We start from the raw sequence: 21,889 nt of genomic DNA, 5'->3' as shown, positions 1-21,889 counted from the left end.
CGAGTAAAAGCTGCTTTACCTCCCCCTGAGGAGCAAGCAGTACTGGGAGGTTGAGGGGTGAGGAGCAAGGCCACGGGGCTGGCAGGCAGGTGCCTCCCTGGGCAGAGCCAGCTGGGGTGGCGGGATTGGGGGCAATGCCAAAGCACCCTTCCCAGGCTGGGCCCACCCTCGGTGCCTTTCGGCCCCGTTGGCAGTCCTGGGTCCGTGCCCCTGAGCGCTGGTCTCAGATGGAGCCTGGCAGTCCTCTCATTGGCCTCCTGGGACTTGGAGGGGGAGATTGGAGGCATGACAGCAGTGGAGTGGTATTCGGGATAACCAAGTGTCAGTGCCTAGTGGGGTTCTGTCTGCCTGGAGCCTCCAAGGATAAAAATAATCCCCACCACACACTGACCAGGAGCTGGAATGTGGCCGACCTCCCACCCACATCCCCTCCCCACACCCATCTCAGGTGGAGAGTTCTGCCTTGCGCCCCGAGGGTCTCCCCTTCAGGGATGGGCTATTAGGAGCTAGCAGAAAGCTAAATGGCCTTCAGGAGAGACTTTGGGCCTGTCCCTCTCTCCACAGCTCAGTGCCTGGAATGGGCTTGGATCTCGCCCACCTGCTTCAGCAACCTAAATGTCAGGCCAGGCACCTTTGGGTGACCTCACCCAGTCAGAGGCTCTGTGCCCTTCCCTGCCTACACTCACCAGTGCCCTTACCACAAAGCAGGTTTTCTTCTGGTCCTTTCTGGGCACTTTACCTCCCGCCTTTTGTCTCTTTGCTACCCTTGCACTAGGAGCCAGGCAGAGGGCAAAAACACAGATGAAGCAGCTCCCCGAGCTTCTCACAGCCTCAGCTGCTCACCTGTGAACCATGGGGGGCTGTGCTCACTGTGAGCAAGTGCTCCCAAGTGTCACACACAGGAAGCTTCTGCTCTGCTGCCATGCAGGATGGAAAGTCTCTTTCCTCTGGAATCCATAGAAGGGTAAAAGAGAGGGAAAAATAAGCTCAGGGCGGTCCAGCCTCGCCCAGGGCCCTCCCTTCCCTCAGGGACACCCACCCCATTGGGATGGACTCTCCCAGGTGGACAGCTCAGGCTGCCACACACATTCCAGGACCCACGCTCATAAATCCTCATTGCGCACTGCCAGGCCTGGCACCTCCCGCCTGCATAAGAGCACCTGTTCTCGAGGGCCCCGGGTCTCCCCAGCTGTCCTTTTCCACCAGGGCTGTGGCCCCCAGGCAGCAGTGCTCAGCGAGCCCCTATCATCTCTAAGAATAAACTCTGAAGCTGCAGGCTGTGCGGACCTGAATCATCGGGAAGCCCATCGAGGAGGGGAGTGGCTTTCCGGGACAGGCAAGTGGACTATATAAGCCCCAGAGGGCTGGCGCTGCCCCGATCTCTTCCACCGGCTTCTGCCTGCCAGAGGGGAGCCTTTGCAGCAGCTCTCGCACAACGCCCACTATGTCCCAGGTAGGAGGGCCCGGCACAGGCCGGGTTGGTGCCAGGGGGTGGGGATGGACAGCTGGACACTGTCACCTCTGACAGTTGTGTTCTGAGCTGAACTGCAGGCGTAACGAGAAGCTCTGTGAGCCCCTGGGAGGCCGGGGCTCAGGAGGGGCAGCGCTGGGCCCCAGCTTGCCGGCAAACCCCCATTTATCTTGGGTTTGGTGTTGTTCTGTGGCTTGTCAGGAGGGTAGAGACAACATGTATGATACTTCAATTTGTGTCTGCCTTTGTGTGTGAAGAAGTTGACCATAGGACTCGTTTGTAGCCGTGTGTGTGTGTGTGTGTGTGTGTGTGTGTGTGTGTGTGTATGCGCGTGCACGCCAGGCGGGATCTGTGGGTGCATAACTTCCCCCAGGCATCTCCCCAGCAGGATATATCTCGGTGCAGGGGGTGTACTGTGTTGCCGCAGGATCCCAGCCCAGACTCAGGGACCAGGAATTCCCTGCACCTGTCCCCAGGGCTTAAGAAGGAATGAGGCCTCAGACTCCTGGGCGCCTGGGGTTGAATGGTAGGATAAGCACTGAGTCTGAATATCCCCAGTCTGGAGAGGGATGGACTTGTAGGTCAGTGCTAAGGCATGCTAAGTGGAGGTTCTCCTTGCTACCTGCTCCATGGGTGGGTGCTGACTTTGGACCGACTTCACGGGCATCTGATTCTTCCACCAGATTCCCACCCCAAACGCACGAGGCAAATGCCGGCAGTTTGGGAGAGAGAGAGACAATCCCTGAGGGGCCCTTGCCACCCAATGAGCAGATCTTGGAATTTACCCAAGGAAACTCCACTCAAAACCAGCCCCTTTCCCTTTTGCCCTTCGTTCCCAGGCCTGAGCCTGGCCAGGCAGGCAGTGTCAGGCCACAGTAGCCATGGTCCCCATGCTCCTGGTCTGTGGGGGAGGTAGAGAGAGACGTGGAGGCGGGGGTGGAGCATGGTTGGGAGAGCTTCCTGGAAGAGGAGTGTAGCCTTAAATTGGCTTGAGTTCAGTGACCAGAGAAGAGGGGTCTCAGGGCCAAGGCAGTGAGGTAGGAAAGGGCTTTCACCCTTGAGGCCTCGGGTTGTAAGATGAGGTTCTGGGCTCTCCAAGGCTGGTGCTCAGGAGGCCCCCATCAAGAAGAAGCGCCCCCCCGTGAAGGAGGAAGATCTGAAGGGGGCCCGTGGGAACCTGGCCAAGAACCAGGAAATCAAGTCCAAGACCTACCAGGTCATGCGGGAGTGTGGTGAGTATCCTCCTGGGCAGTGGGGGTGGAGGGGGGAGGTGTCAGTGGGAGGGGGGATGGGGAGAGGGGTCCCAGCATCCTTTCCTGAGTCCAGAGCTCCTGAGCAGGGGGGGCGCTCCCCACAAATGCCCCTGCCCACACCTCCCCATCCTGCCCACAGAACTAGCTGGTTCCACCGCCCCGTCGGTGTTCAGCGGCACCCGGACCGGCACCGAGACCGTCTTTGAGAAGCCCAAAGCTGGACCTGCCAAGAGTGTCTTTGGCTAAGAAGTGCACACCATTCCTCTCGCCACTGCCAACTCCTAGATGCAGGAGCCTTTCCCAAAAACTTTTTTTATGCCAGAATGCACCTTCTCACCTGCTGCCTCTGGGACTGCCGCCTGTCCCTCAGAGCCCTGGTCCCTCAGCCCAGGGAGTCTGCACCGGCACCTGGGGAACAATAAAGAGGATGCCCAAGTGACTCCGGCATTTGGAGGGTGTTAGTTGGTCACCAGCCATAGCCTCTCAGTGTAGGGGAGGGGCAGGTGGGGTAGGGGGTGGGGCATGTTCTGTACCCTTTGTGGGCTTTTGGGAGGTCCCAGAGGATAAGACAGGTGCCATTACAGCCACTGCCACATGCCAGAAAGTCTTGGACGTGGTGAACTGGCGCTGAGCTGTGTGGCTTCAGACCAGTCTCTGCCTTTCTGAGTCTCAGTTTTCCCTCCCATCTGAAAAGGGACTAGAGCTGGAGCCTGTTGCATAAAACAGGCCACAGTAACACTGCTCAGAGTGAAGCAGGTGGGGGCCCGAGGCTCACCCCTCCCCCTGCCTTCCACAGAAGATGTTGAGATGCTTCCAAGGACCCCAAGGCTCTGCAGGACCAGGTCACCTCAAAACCCCTTTCCTCTGGGGCCCTTAGTTGTACCACCTCCTTGCCAGCTCACACCCCTTAAAGACAAAACCAGGTCGAGGCCCCTTTCTGGCCAGTGGTAGTCTGCTTACTGAGCTGCTCCTTTCTCAGACTCAGGGTGAGCCTCCCCCTCGCCACTCCCACCGGTCCGCCTGCATTGTGAGAACTCCAGGTCCTTGGCTCATGAGCGGTTCTTCCGTCCTCAGGCTTCAGTGTCCCCTGTGTGCATGGAACTGTCAGATCCAGGGGACTGCAGAAGTCTGTCCCCCTGTGACGGCAAAGCCATAGGCAGTCCTGCCTGCTGCCTGCACGGAAGTCCGCCTGTCCCCTGGGCACGTGGGGGTGGCTGCTTAGAGCCTTCCCCACGTTCTCAGCCAGCATGGCGTCCTTATATAGCTGTCTTCAGGCTGGGCCCGTGCTCTGTGCCCCGAGTGGCCCTTCTGTGGGGCAGGGCCTGGGCCTGCTCACCGTGCTCCTCGGGGGGGGGGGGGGGGGCGGCTCTTTGCTCAGATTGCTGACCGGGTGTGAAGCCCTGGATGATCCCAACCATATTCAGAGCCAAAGGGCAAACAGTATAGATGCGCACAGAGATGCTTTCTGGAGGGGAACATTGACTTACAGCCAGAGACACAGCTCCAGAGTCCTGGATGCTCCTGTCACTGATGGAGGGGAACTTGGGGGCCGGTCACTGCCTCAGAACCTTGTGTGGGCCCCCGAAATGGCTACTTCCCTCCCTCCCCACCCCCACTGACAAGTGCCACCAAGTCACCCTCCTTCCTCAACCCAGGGCTTGGCACCTGGCCACCACTTTCCTGAAGCAACTTTACCTTATCTATGGCCAGACTCGGGAGCTGGGCTGTCCCAGAGCCGCCAGGGACGCAAGCACCAGCTGCATCCGGATCCCTTGATATTTATTCATTTTATTGCTATTTGTTATAAAAGCAGCATTTCAAGTTTATTAAAGAAAAATTGAAAAAAGCTACTGGTAATCCTACCCCAGGCCCTCGGGTGCATTCCTACGGGTCTGGGCTCAGGACAGTGGCACTGCCTTGGTGTGCTGATGGCTGGGTGTCCTGTGCTTTCTCACGCAAGCCATGAATCATGGGCTCCCTTGGCACGACCAACCTCCACAGGCTATCTGAGTGCACACACCGCCACAATGAATCACCCCCTTCAGGACTTGTGTTGCACGATTTCCTATCAATAAATTACCCGGAAGGAGACTTCCGGGCCACAAGGTGCAGGCATCTTTATGGTTCTCAGTTTGTATTGCCAAAGTGCGGGTCTTGTTCTGGCGGCCTTGCTGGAGTTGAGCCAAGAGCCCTAGCTAGGTTAATGGGGGCTGACAGCAGCCGGGGACCCAAGGAGAGAGAAGGGGACCCCTGGACCCAGCCCCTCTCACCCCAGAAATGAAGTGCCTCCATCCTGCCTTGGCCCCAGCATATCTTGCCCCACTCAGACACTCCAGTGGCTCCTCAGAGCCATTAGGGCCCTCACTGCCCCGTGACATCAAGCTGGCCTCTGGTCCCCCTGCCTCCTGGAAGCCACCCCCTAGCCCTCCTGTCCTGGGCCATCCCTATTTCCCCCAGACTGGGCTTCTGGAGAGCAGGCTGGTTCACTGGTGTATCTCCCAGACCTAGGGAGCTGGCTGGTGCAATGGCTGGTATGGGGGGTGGTAGTGGCCTGGGGTGACCGTGGACCTTTCAGAAGGGGTGCCGTACCCAACTCCCACCTGAGCTTGCTCTTCCTCGGTACATGTTCCTGTCCCCAGCCAAGGTCCACAGGATATTCACAGTTTACTTATCTGAGGCAACTGCAGTTTTTGGCTTGTAGATCCCAATTTCCCAGAACCTGCCCCCACAGGGGCGGGACAGCAAGCATGTTATTAATTCATTCCCCACTTCCTCTCGAGTTCAGAAGCAACCTGCCAGGCACGGGAGCCAAAATGAAGACTTCAGCCCCTGGCCGCGCCTGTGGCATCGCGACGGTCCTGCTCTCTCTGCTGGCTGTCCTTCACACCTCCACCCCCCAAAAGGTAGTGGGTGTCCGTGGGGGCCTGAGTGTGAATGGTGTGAGCTGATTAGCAATGGTGAGAGCCTCTGCACGTGCAAGCATTATGTGGACAAGGGAGCGTGGATCAGTGTGTGTGCAAAGAGTTGGTGCTGACCATCCACCAGGCACTAGCCCAGGCTGTATGGTTCCTCTCTTACTCAACAGTAGGGAGATCTAGTCCCATTTTATGGGGAGAAAATGCAGCCCAATAAGTTGCTGCTAGAGGCTGGCAGTGGGGGGCATGGGGAAAGGGGTAGGAACGGGCTTCACGAGGGGCACCTGGGTGGCTCAGTTGGTTGGGCAGTTGAATATCCAGCTTCGGCTTAGGTCACAATCTCACAGTTCATGGGTTTGACCCCCGCATCGGGCTCTGCGCTTTTGGTGTGGAGCTTGCTTGGAATTCTTGCTCTCTCCTCTCTCTCTGACCCTCCCCCACTTGCACTTTTTCTCTCTCTCAAAATAAGTAAATAAACTTTTTAAAAAATGGGTTTCATGAGCCCAAGTCTACCTCTCCCTGGCTGAGTGGCCATGAAGGAGTTATTTATTTAAAGTTTGTTTATTTATTTTGAAAGAGAGAGAGAGAGGCATGCAAGCAGGGTAGGGGCAGAGAGAGAGAGGGACAGAGGATCCGAAGCAGGCTCTACGCCAACAGCAGAGAGCCCAATGCGGGGCTCGAACTCACAAACTGCAAGATGATGACCTGAGCCGAAATCAAGAGTCAGAAGCTTACCCGATTGAGCCACCCAGGTGCCCCAGGAGTTATGTACTCTGTGTCTGTTTCCTCATCTATAAAACACTAAAAAGAAAAGCTATTCAAACCTGTAACATTTATAAAGAACTTAGTACAGTGCCTGCCACCCAGCAGATACTCCCGTGTATACATAAGCCGCCGGGCCAGTCACCTGTCTCTGTGCTAAGCTGCGTGCACAGCGGAACATACCGTGTGCAGGCAGCTGGTGTGCACATGTCCTTCCCTGGGGACCACAGATCTGGAGGAGAGCATATGTCTGAGGAGGGTCCACAGCTGCAGGGTCAAGGGGGCAAAGAGGAAGGCTCCCAGCGATTAGAGACTGGGTCCTCATCACCTCCAAGTTCTCCTAGCTCCTGTGAGCACCTGGTGGGAGACAGGCAAGAGCTGTTTTTCCCAGTTTCCATGAGGCTGAGGTCACCAGAAATCACAGGACTTGTTCATTACCCTTTTAGTGGGCAGAGCTAAGATCAAATGTGAAGCTTCCTGACCCATCTAGGGCCCCCTGCCTGAGGAGTAAGTGAGAGTTGCTTCCCAGACGCACTGGGCCGCAAGCTCCACCATCGTGGCCCTGAAGGGTGGGGAACGAAGCACATAGCTGCCTCTTATGTGAGACTGGTGTTCACATGTGGAATGTATCATGGGGTTTGGCTGGAGGCCTGGTCAGTGGCTCAGTCGGGGATGGGGGCCAGGGCTTGGTCTGGGACTCTTTTTAAAGAGTGCTGCCTCGAGCTGGACTGGCATTGAGACAAACCTATTCCTCCTCCTTCATTGGTCCAGAATGACATTGACATCTACAGCCTCACCGTGGACTCCAGGGTCTCATCCAGATTTGCCCACACAGTCGTCACCAGCAGGGTGGTCAACAAGGCCAATGTTGTACAGGAGGCCACCTTCCAGGTGGAGCTGCCCAAGAGAGCCTTCATCACCAACTTCTCCATGTAGGTACCTTCCTGCCCTCCTCCTCGTCTCCCTCCCCAACCCAACACCATGACACCAGCTTCCCCGATGGCACCCAGTCAAGAAGAGCGACTCTCTTCCTGATGTGAGGTGTGCCTTAGGTGTGTGTGCTCGGCCTGTAGGCAATACAGGGAACCAGGGACTTGACCCACGAACTTCAGTACATTCTCAGAAGTGTTCCATGCCTCCGCCCTCCACACCTCCCTCCCTCCACCCCTCCCTCCTTCCATCCACCCCACCGTCCATCCCTCTGTGCACCATCCCCAAATACTGCCCAGTTGACAGGTGGAAAACCACAGCATCTTGGTTTCTTTGCCTCTGAGGAGTACAGAGTTGGGGCATCCTGAGGCCCAGGCCCAGGCAGGAGGGAGTCACCCAAAGGCAGAGTCCAGCTCAGAATACAGAAGACTTCCTAACTCTGGGACTGCCCCACAATGGAGCAATGCCTTGAGGAGGGGGATCTCTTTGTCATAGGAAGTTCCAAGCCAGGCTAGTCCCCTCCCTCCCACCTGGGATACTGCAGAGGGCGTTTCTGCTCTGGGCCAGAGGCCAAGAATTGGGAGACCCCTGGGATTTCTGTGGACTCTGTGGCTCAGTGCTGATCCTCACCTTGTCCTCCTCACCCTTCCCGAATGTTTTGCAATGTTTGTCCAATACATGAGAACCCTCTCTATCTGTCCTTGTCCCCACCAGAGAGGCAGTGATTGAGGGCAGGACAGAAAGAGGCTGATCCCAGCAACTCAGGGAGGGTGCTGGGTGGGACAGAGAGCGGGCTCAGCCGGGGTCCCCAAACTACCCTGAGACCTCTGAAAAACTATAGTGGGGGCTGGGTCCCTGTGCTCGGCTCCTTCTTCTTTCTTGGCCACTGCTTCTCCTAAACCTGGAGCGGGGGCCTGTGCTGTGTGAGCACTGTGTGCAGTGTGCACTCTGCAGGCGGCCCCCAGCCAGCTTGGGGAGCAGGGCACCCTGCCCCCTGCTTCCCTATGCGCTGCAGCAACACAATCTGGGCCCAGGGAGCGGCGCCAGCCCGGGGCTCTCAGCCCATGTGATGGGCCCAGAGCCTGGCAGCCTGCTGGCCTTGGCGCCCCAGCTGGGCGTCCAGGAGGAGGAGCCCTGCGGCCCACTCTGCAGCCCCATCCCTAGCCCAGGGTTAAATTATGACCAGGAATGTCAGGAAGGTGGGGAGGAGGAACACTGGGTCCTAATGCCCTGGCTACCCCCGCCGACCCCTGCACACCCTTTCATGCCACCCCCAGGTGGAGCAGGGCTGTGTTTGCCCGACACATCCCTGCTCGCCTCCCAAGGAGGATCTGGAGTAGTCATTTTCATTCCAGAGGAGAAGCCCTGGTAGCTCTTTCTAGTCCCCAAAAATAGGATTGTGGGACCCACACCACTGGGAGTCCAGTCCACCCGTTGTCCAACACCTGCTTCCCCAGAGGCCAACCTCCCTGAAGAGTCCCCTGCCCTGTGCTGGCAGGGGGGAGGGGCCAGAGGCTTTCAGTGCTGCGTTTCCCACTGACCTGGGAGCCCGGCATCTCTCTCCTTCCCAGTCTTCCCCGCACAGGTGCACGCAGGGCTGGGCACAGGGGCACCCCAGAAAGCTCACTGGTGACTGACCAGTTCTTCTGGGAGCAGGCTGTGAGATGAGAGGGAAATCTGGGATGTGGGACCGGACTGCAAGGGTGAAGAGAGGCTGGGACTTAGCTCAGTCCTGCCTCCTCTGCAGCCTCCTTCCCCTGTGTGTTCGGTAAACGCATGTTTGCCAACACTGTGCACGCCTCAGGGTAGATGGAGGCGTGGCATAGCATGCAGAGCTCTCCTCCCCACCTGGGGTCCTGCACAGACTTGTATACAGTAAGTACATAATAAACAGGGATGGCCTCAGGCAGAGACAGGAGTCACTCTGTTAAGAGGCACACCGAGTCAAGGGAGGCTCCCTGGAGGAGGTGGGATTGGAGTGGTCTGCCCCTATCAGGCCCTCCACAAATCTTCCCCTCCTGCCACAGGATCATCGACGGTGTGACTTACCCCGGGAACATCAAGGAGAAGGCTGCAGCCCAGGAGCAGTACAGCACGGCCGTGGCCAGGGGAGAGAGTGCTGGCCTCATCAAGTGAGCCAAAGATGGTGGTGGGAAGGGACCCCAGGGGGGTGGGGGCAGAGGCTGCCCTGCCTCCAGCCCTTCAGACCCTCTCCAGCCTCCAGTGGCCATAACCCCGCCCGGCCTGGAGGGACAAACCTGACGTCCCTCTCCCCCAGGGCCACCGGAAGAAAGATGGAGCAGTTCCAGGTGTCAGTCAATGTGGCTCCCTCTGCCAAGGTCACCTTCGAGCTAGTGTATGAGGAGCTGCTCAAACGGCGTCTGGAAGTGTATGAGCTGCTGCTGAAAGTCCAGCCCCAGCAGCTGGTCAAGCATCTGCAGGTACTGGCACCGCCTTTTCCCGGGAGGTCTCCAGGAACACACCTGCTCTGCTGAGGGCAGCCCCTCCTTCCCCCTCTGCCTCCCCGGAGGCCCAGCCCCAGCTCCCTGCCAACCCAGTGACCCGCTTCTTGCCTCCAGATGGACATTCACATCTTTGAGCCTCAGGGCATCAGCTTTCTGGAGACAGAGAGCACCTTCATGACCAACGAACTGGCAGATGCCCTCACCATCTCACGGAACAAGACCAAGGTGGGCCTGCCATTATCAGCAGGCAAGGGTACCAAGGGGCCTGTTGTCCGGCCAGCCTTATGAGTCTGTCCGGAGAGCGGGACAACTGGGCAGAATCTCTGTGCTGGAGGGACTTCTGAGGTCTGTGTCCCTGCTGCCACTTGGCAGAGGTGGAGGACAAGGCCCAGAGAAGGGTGGTAGGTGCTGGTGTGGAGACCACCTTCGCCCTGGTGGGGAGAAGGCTGTGGGGAGGAACCTAAGTGAGGGCCCCATGGATGGAAAGGGGCCGCCAACTGGATCATGCATATCCTGAGCCGGGCCCCTGCTGGTGCAGCTCTAAGAGCAGAGGTTCACTCCCCCACTCCCCTATGGGGAGTCATTCTCTCCAACAGCTCAGCCTCAGGGAACATTCCCTGGACTGTGGCCCAAGGCCATATCCTGGAATTCTTGCTTCAGATGGGGTGGGTGTGGCCATGGGGCTCTTCTCAACCCCAGCCTGTCCTTTCCCAGGCTCACATCCGATTCAAGCCCACACTCTCCCAGCAAAAGTCACCAGGGCAGGAGGACACAGTCCTGAATGGCAACTTCATCATCCGCTACGATGTGAACCGGACCCTCTCCGGGGGCTCCATTCAGGTATGTGGGCTCCAGGCGAGAATAGGGGCAACCAGAAAATCCATCCATACTCAAGGGCTTGAGCTTACATGTTCTAGAAGGAAAGGCAAAGTAACTGCCCCTACTCATCAGTGTGAACCAGTGGCAGCACAGACCAAAAACAAGCAATTTTGTTATGTTTCCCTGAAACAATTTTCTTTTGGAGGCACAGAAGTTTCATCTCTGCTAAAGAGATGCCTTGCAGGATTTCCCTTATTGCCTTGGCTGGCAGGAGGCTCACAGTTCAGTTTGATGTCCAATGGCAGTAGCTTCTTTCATGCAAGTTTCTGGCTTCATTGTGCTTTCCCTTTACTCTTTTGATGGACCTTGTTTTTTTTTTTAACTTTTTTTTTTTGAGAGAGACAGAGTGTGGGTGGGGGAGGGGCAGAGAGAGAGGGAGATACACAATCCAAAGAAGGCTCCAGGCTCTGAGTTGTCAGCACAGAGCCCGATGACGTGGGGCTCAAACTCACACACCGTGAGTCACGACCTGAACTGAAGTCAGAAGCTCAACCCACTGAGCCACCCAGGTGCCCCACTATGGACCTTGTTTTTCAAGTCCTTACTCTTTTAATGGATCTCAGGTTTATTATGTCTAAACCTTTTAGAATAAATTGCCTCAAATACTAAAACAAATAGGAGGTAAAGTGGGGGTAGAGTTCTAGTAGGCCATACGTGAGCAGGGAAGGCAAGAGAGGGGCTGGACTGAGCCCTAGAAGATGGTGAGGATTTGAGGAAGTTACCAGTGGGACAGAGACAGATGGGGCTGCGTGAAGAGAGGAACCCAAGTATTAAGCTGAGAAGGCTGGTTGGGGGCAGGGCAGGGCTGCAGCTCTTATTACCTGGGTTTGTTTCACTCTGATCACAGATTGAAAATGGCTACTTTGTACACTACTTTGCCCCCGAGGGCCTACCCACAATACCCAAGAATGTGATCTTTGTCATTGACAAGAGCGGCTCCATGTTGGGCAGGAAGATCCAACAGGTGGGTCCCACAGGTTAAGACCACAACTCTGGAAACTCACATATGCCTCACGCCATCACCTCCGGCCCAGTAGGCAGATTCTCCCTCCTCCATCTTCCTGGGTATGGGGTACCCAGGGGTTGAGATTGGTCAGAATATCGGCAGGTCCTGGCTCTAGAGCAGTCACCATGCAAGTCCGGGGATGCCAGCCCAAGTACACAGGATGCCAGCCCCAGGGAGGCTCCACTGAGACACCCACCTTGTCTCCGATCCTCCTGCTCAGACCCGGGAAGCCTTAATCAAGATCCTGGATGACCTCAGCCCCAGAGACCAGTTCAACCTTATCAGCTTCAGCGGGGATGCAACCCAGTGGAAGCCATTGCTGGTGCCAGCCTCAGCCGAGGACGTGAACCAGGCCAGGAGATATGTGGCCGGCATCCAGGCCCAAGGCGGTGAGTGCCTCTGTAGCCCTGCTATGGTGTGGGGGCTTCTGGGGAACCAAGCCCAGCCTGAGGCGCTGGGCTGGAAGCCATCCTGAGTGTGTGCCCCCCCAGGGACCAACATCAACGACGCAATGCTGATGGCCGTGCAGCTGCTGAGTAACGCCAACCGGCAGGAGCTGCTGCCCGCGGGCAGTGTCTCCCTCATCATCCTGCTCACCGATGGTGACCCCACTGTGGGTGAGGGCACCACCAGCAACTCCAAGGCACACGGCCCAGAGGGATCTGCTGAGGCCTTCCCCTGGCTTGCTGTGGAACCCGAGGCGGGGGGGGGGGGGGTCTCTAGAGTCCAGAAGTATCCATTGAACAAATCGCTGTTTTCTCATGCTCCCCACCCCCTTCCCAAACTGCTGGGCCCAGGAGAGACCAACCCTGCGAGGATCCAGAAGAACGTGCAGGAAGCCATAGCTGGCCAGTACAGCCTCTTCTGCCTGGGCTTTGGCTTCGATGTCAGCTATGCCTTCCTGGAGAAGATGGCACTGGACAACGGCGGCCTGGCTCGGCGCATCTATGAGGACTCAGACTCTGCCCTGCAGCTCCAGGTGCCACAGTGTCCCCGGTGGCCCCTGAGTGAGGGATGGCACAGAGAGGCAGGCAGACCCCAGCCCCGCACTCGTGACACCCCCCACCTTGCAGGATTTCTACCAGGAAGTGGCCAACCCACTGCTGACAGCAGTGACCTTTGAGTACCCAAGCAACGCTGTGGAGGAGGTTTCGCAGGACAACTTCCGGCTGCTCTTCAAAGGCTCCGAGATCGTGGTCGCTGGGAAGCTCCAGGACCAGAGCCCTGATGTGCTCTCAGCCAAAGTCAGAGGGCATCTGGTGAGTGTGGCTGGCCATTCTGCAGGGGAAAGGCCGCTGGAGCAGGGAGTCAGAAGGGCTTCATTCACACCCCAGCCCCACAGGGCTCCAGCAGTTGAGAGAGCAAGTCACGAAGTGCTGTCTCCCACTTAGAGATGACACTCAGCAGTCCGTCTGTGCTGCTGCTGTTCCTGAGAGAACCAGAGGCCTGACATTCCCTCCTGTCCTCACACTGCCCTCTGAGGTTGCAGTGGGGCAGAGAGGGCTGCTCCCATTTCACAGATGAGCAGGCTGAGATCCAGGCAGGGCAGGCAACTTGCCTGGGGCCCCTCTGCAGCCAGGTCAAGAGCCTGGCTCCCCACGTGGTGCCGTCTCTGCCCAGTCTTCACCTGCCTCTGTGCCACAGGAGGCCCTGTCATTCCACAGAGAGAAACAGCACCTGCTCTGCGCCAGGTCCTTCTCTAGGCCCTGGGGACGCTGTCCTCCCGACAGTGACAGTGGGTGTAGATCCTCACACCAGCAAGGAGCTTCGGGCTGGGATGTTCCTGACACAACAAACCCGGGAACTCAGGGGAGCAACCCTGGGAACCCAAACCTGGTCTGGGAATCAGGGAGGGATGCCTGAAGGAGGCCCAGCTGAGACTGAAGGATGAGTAGAGGATGGTACAGGCCAGACGGTGGAATGATGGAGGAACATTCTAGGCTTGCATGGCAAGCAGGCAGCGTGTGTGGGAAGAACAGCAGGTAGGTGAGTCAGAAGAGAATGGGGGGTCCTGGGCCTCACCTCAGAGGAAGTGGCCGAGTAGTGGGATGGGCAGTGTGTGATCTATGGCCAGCCTGCCTGGGTTCAGACCCAGCTCTGCCACCTCCCAGAGGTGAGTCCTGGGACAAATCACTTAACCTCACTGTGCCTCAGTTTCCTCCTGTGTAGAAATCAGAATAAGTTACCCTACCCACCTTGTAAGACTGCTGTGGGGATTACAGTCTGGCCCCAGTGTAAATATTTCATTCATGTTAGCTGCTAATATGAACCTAAAGGCCAGGCGTTCCCAAAGTGTAAGACCCAAGGTGACTCAGGGTAGTTCACAAACATGTTTGTTTTAGTAGTTGTGTATTTATTTTAATGTGTCTCCTGAAAAATAGAACTTGAACCCCAGACCTAAGGTTTCACAGGTATTATTGCTTGGGACAGGGCCAAATAAATAGTATTAGTCTATTTAAAGTTCATTTAAGCAAAACCATCAAGCAAATAGCTCTATGTGTGGATAGGACAAAATTCGTGCAGGTGGCCTGCATGTGACAGTGTGGGGAGGCCTGGCTCTGGGTGAGAGACAGAGGAGGTAGTTCCAGCAGGGGTAGCGGGATCTGATCCACACTGAGAAGGTCTTCGACTGCAGTGGGGAGCAATGGCAAGAAAGGTGGGGTTTCCTCTGTCCCCCCACCTCCCGCCACTTCCCAGGCTGTGGGCAGGGCAGCCCCAGACCAGAAGCCCCCCTCCCTGGGAAAGGATGCAGCAGTCACTCGGAGCTCGGCATATGCCTTGCTGCCTCCATCCCACAGTGCCCAGCCCCAGCAGAGGGCATCAGCATGGGCCAGGATAGCTGGTTGTGGGTGGACGGGTCCCCAAGCCCTATCAGGGCCATGACACCGGAGTTCTCTTTTCAACTCTGCCACTGACTGCTGGGGAAAGCTCTTCCCTCTTTGTCCCCAGGTCTCCATCTTTGGGGTGAGTGTGGAATGCATGTGGGGACCCTTTCTGTCCACACACCACACTTGGACTTCCTTCCTACTGCTGTTTCTACACTGTCCTGGGCGTCACATCCCATTCTCATTTCCCTTTCTCTGGAAGGATCCGTCTGACCTGAGCTCCCAGCTCTGTGTCTGCCACGTTGCACTTGGGCGGTTTGCTACCTTTTATCTCCACCTCCTTCTCATCTTGGGAGGCTCTGTGACCAAGACTCTCATTCCCCAAACTCCCTCCCCACGCCCTACTCTACTCAAAGGCAGTGCAGTCCTTGCAGCCGATGCATGGGAGCTGCCCCAGCTCTAAGCAGGTTTCATGTGGGAGCACTTGGAAGACCTAGGCCCTCACAGCTCCTGCCCCGGCTGGGCCCCTCTTTCTAGCACATGCAGAACATCACCTTCCAAACGGAAATTAGAGTGGCGGAGAAGGAAGAAGAGTTCCAGAGCCCCAAGTACATCTTCCACAGCTTCATGGAGAGACTCTGGGCATACCTGACCATCCAGCAACTGCTAGAGAAAATGTGGGTAGCCCACACCTTTGAGGGCCCACCAGGACAGCTACACATAGCCTGAGCACCTTCACAAGCTTCCCATGGCGGTGGGGATGGGGGGGGGAGCAGCGGGCACAGGGTGTCTCCCAAGTCCAGAGAGAGGGGGTTGTGGCACCACGTGTGAGCTCCAGACTCTCCCACTGGAACCCTCCCAGAAGGGTCTGGAAGGGAGGGAGATTCTGACAAGGCATCCAGGGACCTGCTGAACCTGTGATGTCCTCAACCTGCAGGATTTTGGCATCTGATGCTGAGAAGCAGGCCCTTGAGACCCGAGCTCTGAACTTGTCGCTGCAGTACAGCTTTGTCACACCCCTCACGTCCATGGTGGTCACCAAACCCGAAGGCGAAGAACGATCTGAAGTTGCAGAGAAGCCTGTGGAAACCGGTGGGTGTGAGAGCAGGACCCTGGCCTCCTTGGCAGCACAGTTTTGACCCAGCACCCTCCGCAGCCTTTCCTCTGCATCCCAACCAAGACCCCGACCCTGCCACCCCTAATCTCCCAGGAGCCCCGGGAGACTCCTCCCATTTCATTGATGTGAAAGCTGAGGCCAGGTGTCCTGACCCCAGAGTTCACTGCACCTGTTTAGTGCTGGGGTTGGAAAGCAAGGTTAAATACAAGCATGTCAAATTTATTGAAATCACTGTAACAGTGTATTTCTTTCTTTCTCTTTTTGTTTTATCCAGAAAACAAACGCAAGCACTTCCACTTAGGTAAGAGCCTCAAAGGCTGGGCTGGGGGACAGTTGGCTGACACAGGACCTAAGGCACCAGCCCCACGAGGTTGCTGGCCAGGGCCTCTCCAGCCCAACCCCACTGCCAGCAGGGGGTGTCGTCTGCCTAAGCAAATGGGTGCATTTAGTCACTTTGTTCATTCAGATACTGGCTGCCATTTGGGGCCTGCCCTGGGCACTAGGGATACAATCCCTGTTCAACTGCAGGCCCCAGAAAGGTACATCTAACAAGCAAACCCAGGTCCCTCTGATTTCCAGGTCTTCCTCTCTCCAGATTTCATACCACGGGAGACAGAAGGTCCAGATTAACAGGTGGCAAAGGAGGAGAGGGGAGAGGGGTGGGAGATTGACAGAATCGTGACCCTGGCCACAGACTGGGCTCTGCCCTGGTTGTTGGGGGAGTGACTTTCCTGGCTCACCTGGCTGGCTGGCGGGGCTGGGACTCACGTCCATTTATGTCTGATTAGGGAGCAGCTATGCAGACTCCTTCCTTACCGAAAGAAGCGGCTACAGAGGACCAAGTAATTTGAATTGGGGACTGGGGGTGGGCGCTGACATCCCAGTGGCAGGGGCAGAGGGGTTCAAGAAGGGTCCTTTGTTCCCACTTTGAATTTCTTCTGGCCATGGGAGGAGAGGCTCCCAGAGTGATGAGTGCAAGGAAGGGAGCCATCCGCCCTCTCCACATCCCTCTCCCAGGGTGGGTCCCAGAGCCCAGGCTGGGGGGGGAACCACGACACCACTTTAGAGAAGACTGTGTGTGTGTCAACTTTTCCAAAGCTGGACCTTCTGGGAAGGCGCCTGGTAACCCAGGGAGAATCGGACCACAAGGACCTGTTCATTCTCCATCTCATCATCTAACCTACCATGGGGTTAGGGACTTGCTGCTACCAGACATGTTGTTAGGTAAGCCACTTTCTGACCCTCTGAGAGTCTAGTTTCCTTAAGGTGATCATTAAACCTGCCTGTAGAGTTGGAGAGGTAAAGCACCAGCACAGAGCCTGACACGGGGCTCAAACCCACGAACTGTGAGACCATGACCTAAGCCAAAGTCAGACGCTTAACTGACTGAGCCACCCAGGTGCCCTGAAGTAATGTGTCCTTTATTTTCACTGGATCAGATTCATTACACTCTGGAGGCTGGCTCAGGATGGAACCTTCTAGAAAGGGAAGGCTTCCTCCATTTCCAAAGCTAACAGTGGTCCCTTGAGCTATTTCCAATCCCAAATCTGGATTCAGAAACGGCAGAGTCAGGCTAGACCCCATGTCCTCTGCATTTTCCCTAATAGTGTGCTCTCCTGTTTGAAAGTCTCGTTACAAAGGCTCTTCCAAGTTGGATGTATGTATGGCAGGGGTTGTGGGGCCGGGGGGGGGGGGGGTGGCGGGTGGCAACGATGGCTGGAGGATGTGAAGATTACTCTCAATCCTGACTACCTTCTTCCTTTCTGTTTCTGGCTGCCCCTGCACTAATGCCTGCTTTGGCACCATCAGCCCCCTCCACTCCTGATGAAGTGGATTTGAGAATCAAGGCCAGAGTTCCTGCAATACCTTCTGACACTATGACACATAGACACCAGGAGAGGAAACCCTCGGGGAGCTCTGCAGACACATCACGTGGGTTTCCCAGTGTTGAAGTTGAGAGGGAGCCCTGGCCACGGGCATCTGCTTCTCCATCTCTCACCTCTTCCCCCACTCCCCAGGAAGGGGCTGTCTAAATCCAGACTTTTTCTTCTTTCAGAACCAGCCAAGACAGACTCACCCCCAGGTAGGTTGCCAGCCTCCCTCAGGCCCCCTCCCTGCCCTTACCTCCCAGCCCGCTCTACCTGCTCTAGGAACTACACCTGCTGTCCCAGCCCCCATCCAGGCACCTCCTGTCATCCTGACACTGCCCGGACAGAGTGTGAATCCTCTCTGTGTGGACATCAAGCACTCTCAGGGGCCAATGAACCTGCTCTCAGACCCTGACCAAGGTGAGAGGTGCACACCCAATCATCCACCCAGAGAGACCCAGACACCACTCACTCCCAACTTAACCACCCCAGAGACAATGATGGGACACAGCCCATGGAGACACACCTTACCCCGTGTGGGCCTGTCCCAAGATCACAGTGTGGCCTGCCTCTGAGCACTGACACTTGCACTTACACGGCCACCCCACAGACTTTCCCCTGAACATCACATATGCAGGTCCGGGTGGCCTGGGCACTCCAGGGAGACCAGATGTGGACTTGTCCCCAGGCACTGCCATACTTCAGGGGTGGCGAGACAGACTTGGGCACACATAAGCTCAGAGGCCTATAGTCAATGCCCAGAGCGACACGGAAGTGAGCCCAGAGGAGGAGACAAGAGCTGTCCGAGGGCCAGGGGAGGCTGCACGGGGTCATACAGGAATGATTGGGCCTTGGCAGACGAGTGGGGGCCCACTGGGCAGAGGAAGGGGAAAGCAGCAGCGGAGGCCTGGAAGGTACTGATAGGACTCTGGAGGGTGTGGAGCAGGTGAATGGGAGGAAGCGGTAGGTGTGCTGACCAGGCCTGCACTCCCAACCCCAGAAGGGTCCTACTGGTTGAACCGAGTGTCAGGTCAGATGTGAGGATACACAGCACTCGGGGATGCTCACACACACCTGCAGAGCCACCCAGAGCCAATGAGCCTCTGTGGCTCCCCCATTCCTCCCACATCCACCCAGTCTACCACTCATCTCACCAGGCCGTGGTCTGCTTGCTCCCAGAGGCTGGGCATCACTCGTTTTCCATCTCGCTCTTGGCCACAGCACCTCGTCAGGCCAGCCACACTATGGGGGCTTTCTGAATATTCCCTGATTTCAGACAGGATCTGCCCTTTCAAAGGGCTCGTCTGAAGGTGGCCATCGCTGAGGATTCGGGGGCCCTTCCAAAGCCACATGAAACCAGGGGATGAGGGAGAGGTTGTGGGAGGAAGTGTTGGGAAAAGGGGACTGAGAAGGTGAGCCGGTGAGAAGGGGTTTGGGTGGACCTGTCATCCAGGCCAGCGCGCAGCTGGAGCCACGGCCTTGACCTCTGTGCTCCCGGCCCTCTTAGGGGTTGAGGTGACTGGCCAGTATGAGACAGAAAAGGCCCAGTTCTCGTGGATCGAGGTGACCTTCAAGAACCCCCAGCTGCAGGTCCGCGCCTCCCCTGAGCACCTGGTAGTGACCCGAAATCGAAGAAACTCTGCCTATAAGTGGAAAGAGACGCTGTTCTCGGTGACACCTGGGTATGCCCCCCGCTGGGTACTTCTCTGGCCACATTAGTTGGCCGGTGACTGCTGCTAGGTGATCTGGGCCCATGCGCCTGGGGATGGGGTGGCGGAGCATGCGTCTCCTGCGGTGGGCTGCCCCCGCAGAGAGCCCTGCACCATACCCTCCCGTTCTGGAGGTCACAGAGGGGTTGTGCTGGGACCCAGCTGCCCTCACACCTCACCCGGGTCACTACCCGATGTGGGGCACAGTGTGGCTTGGAGCTAGCTCTACTGCCAGTCCTGTGTGACCCTGGGCAGGCTGCTTAGCTCCTCTGTTTCCTCACTCGTAACTAGAGACAATCACCCAGCCCTGAGTCAGAGGGCTGAGGAGAAGGTCCAATGAGGGGATGGGATCCAGGAGTACTGTGCCCATTGGACAGTATGGTGCCCACTGGGTACAGGGGAGGGCCGTGCTGTCTGTGTGGTGAGGTAATGACGACAATAATGAGAAGCTGGAGAGCACTGTTCCCTGGGGGAGGTTACGAATGTCATCCTTAGCATAGAGGTGGACGGCCACCTCTTCTGGGTGAGGCTGCCCCACCACAGAGCTTTCCAGAGGCAGCTTGCCAGCTCTGGAGGCTACCAGGGGCCTGGGAGTGGGGCCAAGGACCCTGGCCCTCTTTGAGCAGTACCAACACCCCAGCCTATACCGAGCACGGAGAGTCTTGTCCTCTGCCCTCTCACTGCGCCACACTGTAGAGACCAGTTTCCACTTGACAAATGAGTGGGTGCCTAGAAAATCTGAGGGGCTTATCCGAAAACCATCCAATTTCATAAGAGATCTTAAAGTCTCCTATTATCTGATAAATGCACAAAGAATGACAAGAGTTTCTGTGCCCTGGACGTGCACACTAGAAGGTAGAATGAAGAATTCCTAACACCTGCAGTGAGAGAAAATCCAAATACTTTCATGAGCTGCAGAAGATAACACCTAAGGGAAAACAGACCACATCTTGTACATTGAATCAAGGACAGTGTAAATTTAGGGCAGTTCCATTTCAAATAACCTCAGAGTTAACAGCAGGGTCTTATTCAACGTGCTTTAAGGAGCCTGACATTCAAAGCTTATCTTAAGTAGAAAAGGACAGGATAGGATGAAAAGGGACTTGCTCTTCTAGACATAAGTAACACTAATCATCAGAAGGAAGTGGCACTAGCCATAAAAACGAAGGGGATAGAATGAATGTATCAGACAATTGCCTGAATCATATAAAACTAATTTATGAGAAACTAATCTAAGAAAACCAGGGAGGGAAAGGAATCTGGTTTATCTTATAAATAATACACCAGATACCGCTAAGACGGTCCCAGTTTACCAGTGAGGAAAGCGAAGCCCAGAACATTTAAGGGACGTCCCGCCCAAGGCCACTCCCACCTCGATTGCTCAGGTTGCGGGGTTTCCCCACAGCCTCAACATGACCATGGACAAGGCGGGGCTCCTGCTGCTCAGCAGCCCAGACAAAGTGACCATCGGCCTGCTCCCCTGGGACGGTCCTGGGGAGGGACTCCGGCTCCTTCTGCGGGACACCGACCGCTTCTCTAGCCACGTTGGCGGGACCCTTGGTATGTTGCCTACGGCTCAGGGCACCCTCAGAAGCCACCTCTGCCTGCGAACTGGCAGTGCCCTTCACCTCTATGTGTCTCCCAACCTCCATCTTTTTTCCTTGCTGCCCCGCCCTTTGTATCTCAGGCCAGTTCTTCCAGGGCGTGCTCTGGGGGCCCCCAGCAGCGGCAGATGACAGCAGGCGAACACTGAGCGTTCAGGGCCGTGACTACTCTGCCACCAGGTGACTGCGCAAGCAGGCCACTGAGCCTGGCCGGGTGTGGAGGCCTAGAGGCTGGGAACTGGGCTTGGCGGGTGGCCCTACTCCTCTGTCCTTGCCTGGAACCTAGAGACAGTGAGAGCAAAGGTTGATACTTTAGGTATCTCTGACCTAGCTCTCAGTGACCTCACAGAGGACAGTCAGCTCAAACCTGCAAAAAACACCCCAGCCCAGACATCACTAGGGTGAGTCGGGGACAGTAGGAAATTCCTCCCAAACTCTCAGAGCCCTGGGCCCTGAAGACCACACACAGCTGAGTCCACTTGGGTGACCAGGCCTTGTCGTCCTGTGCTGGAGGAAATTCTAAGGCTCCCAGCCTCTCTACCCTCCACACTCCTAACCCCAGCCATCTCCCTCTCTTCCCACCACACCTGAGATTTGCTGACCACCTATCTTTCTGTCTGTCCACGTATCCATCCCAGATTGCTCAAGCTGGATTACCAAGAGGGTTCCCCAGGAACAGAGATTTCCTGCTGGTCCGTGGAGCTGTAGTTATGTGGGAGGGGTTGTGCCCACACCCCGGGCCACCCCACTGTGTGCAGAGAGCTGCCACGCTGTGGCCAGAAGACCGCCCGTGGGGCCCGGACTGCGATGGGGAGGGATATTCCCATTCATTCCAAATAAAGGTGCTGTGAGCCCAGGGAATGGACATCTGTGGTTGCATCTGGCTATATCCCGGGGCCTCAGAATCTCATTAGAACCTTCCACTGTGAGCCCCTTGAAGGCCTGTGGCCAGTAAGGCCCATGAAGAACTTTCAGTCCAACCTCTTCATTTTACAAGCAGAGAAACTAAGATTTAAAGAGATTAAATCACCCATTTAAAATGTTGCTGCAGCCCCCAGCTGGGGGTCTAGGGCGGGAGAACATTC

At 56.6% G+C, this 21,889-nt stretch overlaps 2 protein-coding genes across 2 annotated transcripts; both read left to right on the top strand.

Moving 5' to 3' along the window:
- Nucleotides 1-1,348: 1,348 nt before the first annotated feature.
- MUSTN1 (musculoskeletal, embryonic nuclear protein 1) lies at nt 1,349-4,833 on the top strand. Its single transcript, XM_047095465.1, has 3 exons — nt 1,349-1,453; nt 2,571-2,703; nt 2,864-4,833. Exons 1-3 carry the CDS (start codon nt 1,445-1,447, stop codon nt 2,968-2,970), a joined length of 249 nt encoding a protein of 82 aa, XP_046951421.1. The 5' UTR covers nt 1,349-1,444; the 3' UTR covers nt 2,971-4,833.
- Nucleotides 4,834-5,289: 456 nt separating this feature from the next.
- On the top strand, nt 5,290-21,657 carry ITIH4 (inter-alpha-trypsin inhibitor heavy chain 4). Its single transcript, XM_047096005.1, has 24 exons — nt 5,290-5,627; nt 7,173-7,333; nt 9,359-9,463; nt 9,610-9,772; nt 9,911-10,021; nt 10,511-10,636; nt 11,523-11,639; nt 11,902-12,070; nt 12,173-12,298; nt 12,479-12,660; nt 12,755-12,940; nt 15,044-15,183; nt 15,444-15,598; nt 15,898-15,924; nt 16,203-16,256; nt 16,412-16,465; nt 16,722-16,847; nt 17,433-17,555; nt 17,680-17,706; nt 17,795-17,911; nt 18,999-19,173; nt 20,606-20,760; nt 20,888-20,984; nt 21,443-21,657. Exons 1-24 carry the CDS (start codon nt 5,472-5,474, stop codon nt 21,510-21,512), a joined length of 2,922 nt encoding a protein of 973 aa, XP_046951961.1. The 5' UTR covers nt 5,290-5,471; the 3' UTR covers nt 21,513-21,657.
- Nucleotides 21,658-21,889: the final 232 nt, after the last annotated feature.

Source organism: Lynx rufus, unplaced genomic scaffold (genome assembly GCF_022079265.1).
Source record: "Lynx rufus isolate CCGP_SWC_20201006 ecotype Redwood Valley unplaced genomic scaffold, mLynRuf1.p SCAF_4, whole genome shotgun sequence".
NCBI classification, from domain to species: Eukaryota; Metazoa; Chordata; class Mammalia; order Carnivora; family Felidae; genus Lynx; species Lynx rufus.
Note: the sequence above shows the minus strand (reverse complement) of the source record. Positions and strands in the feature narration are given on the sequence as shown.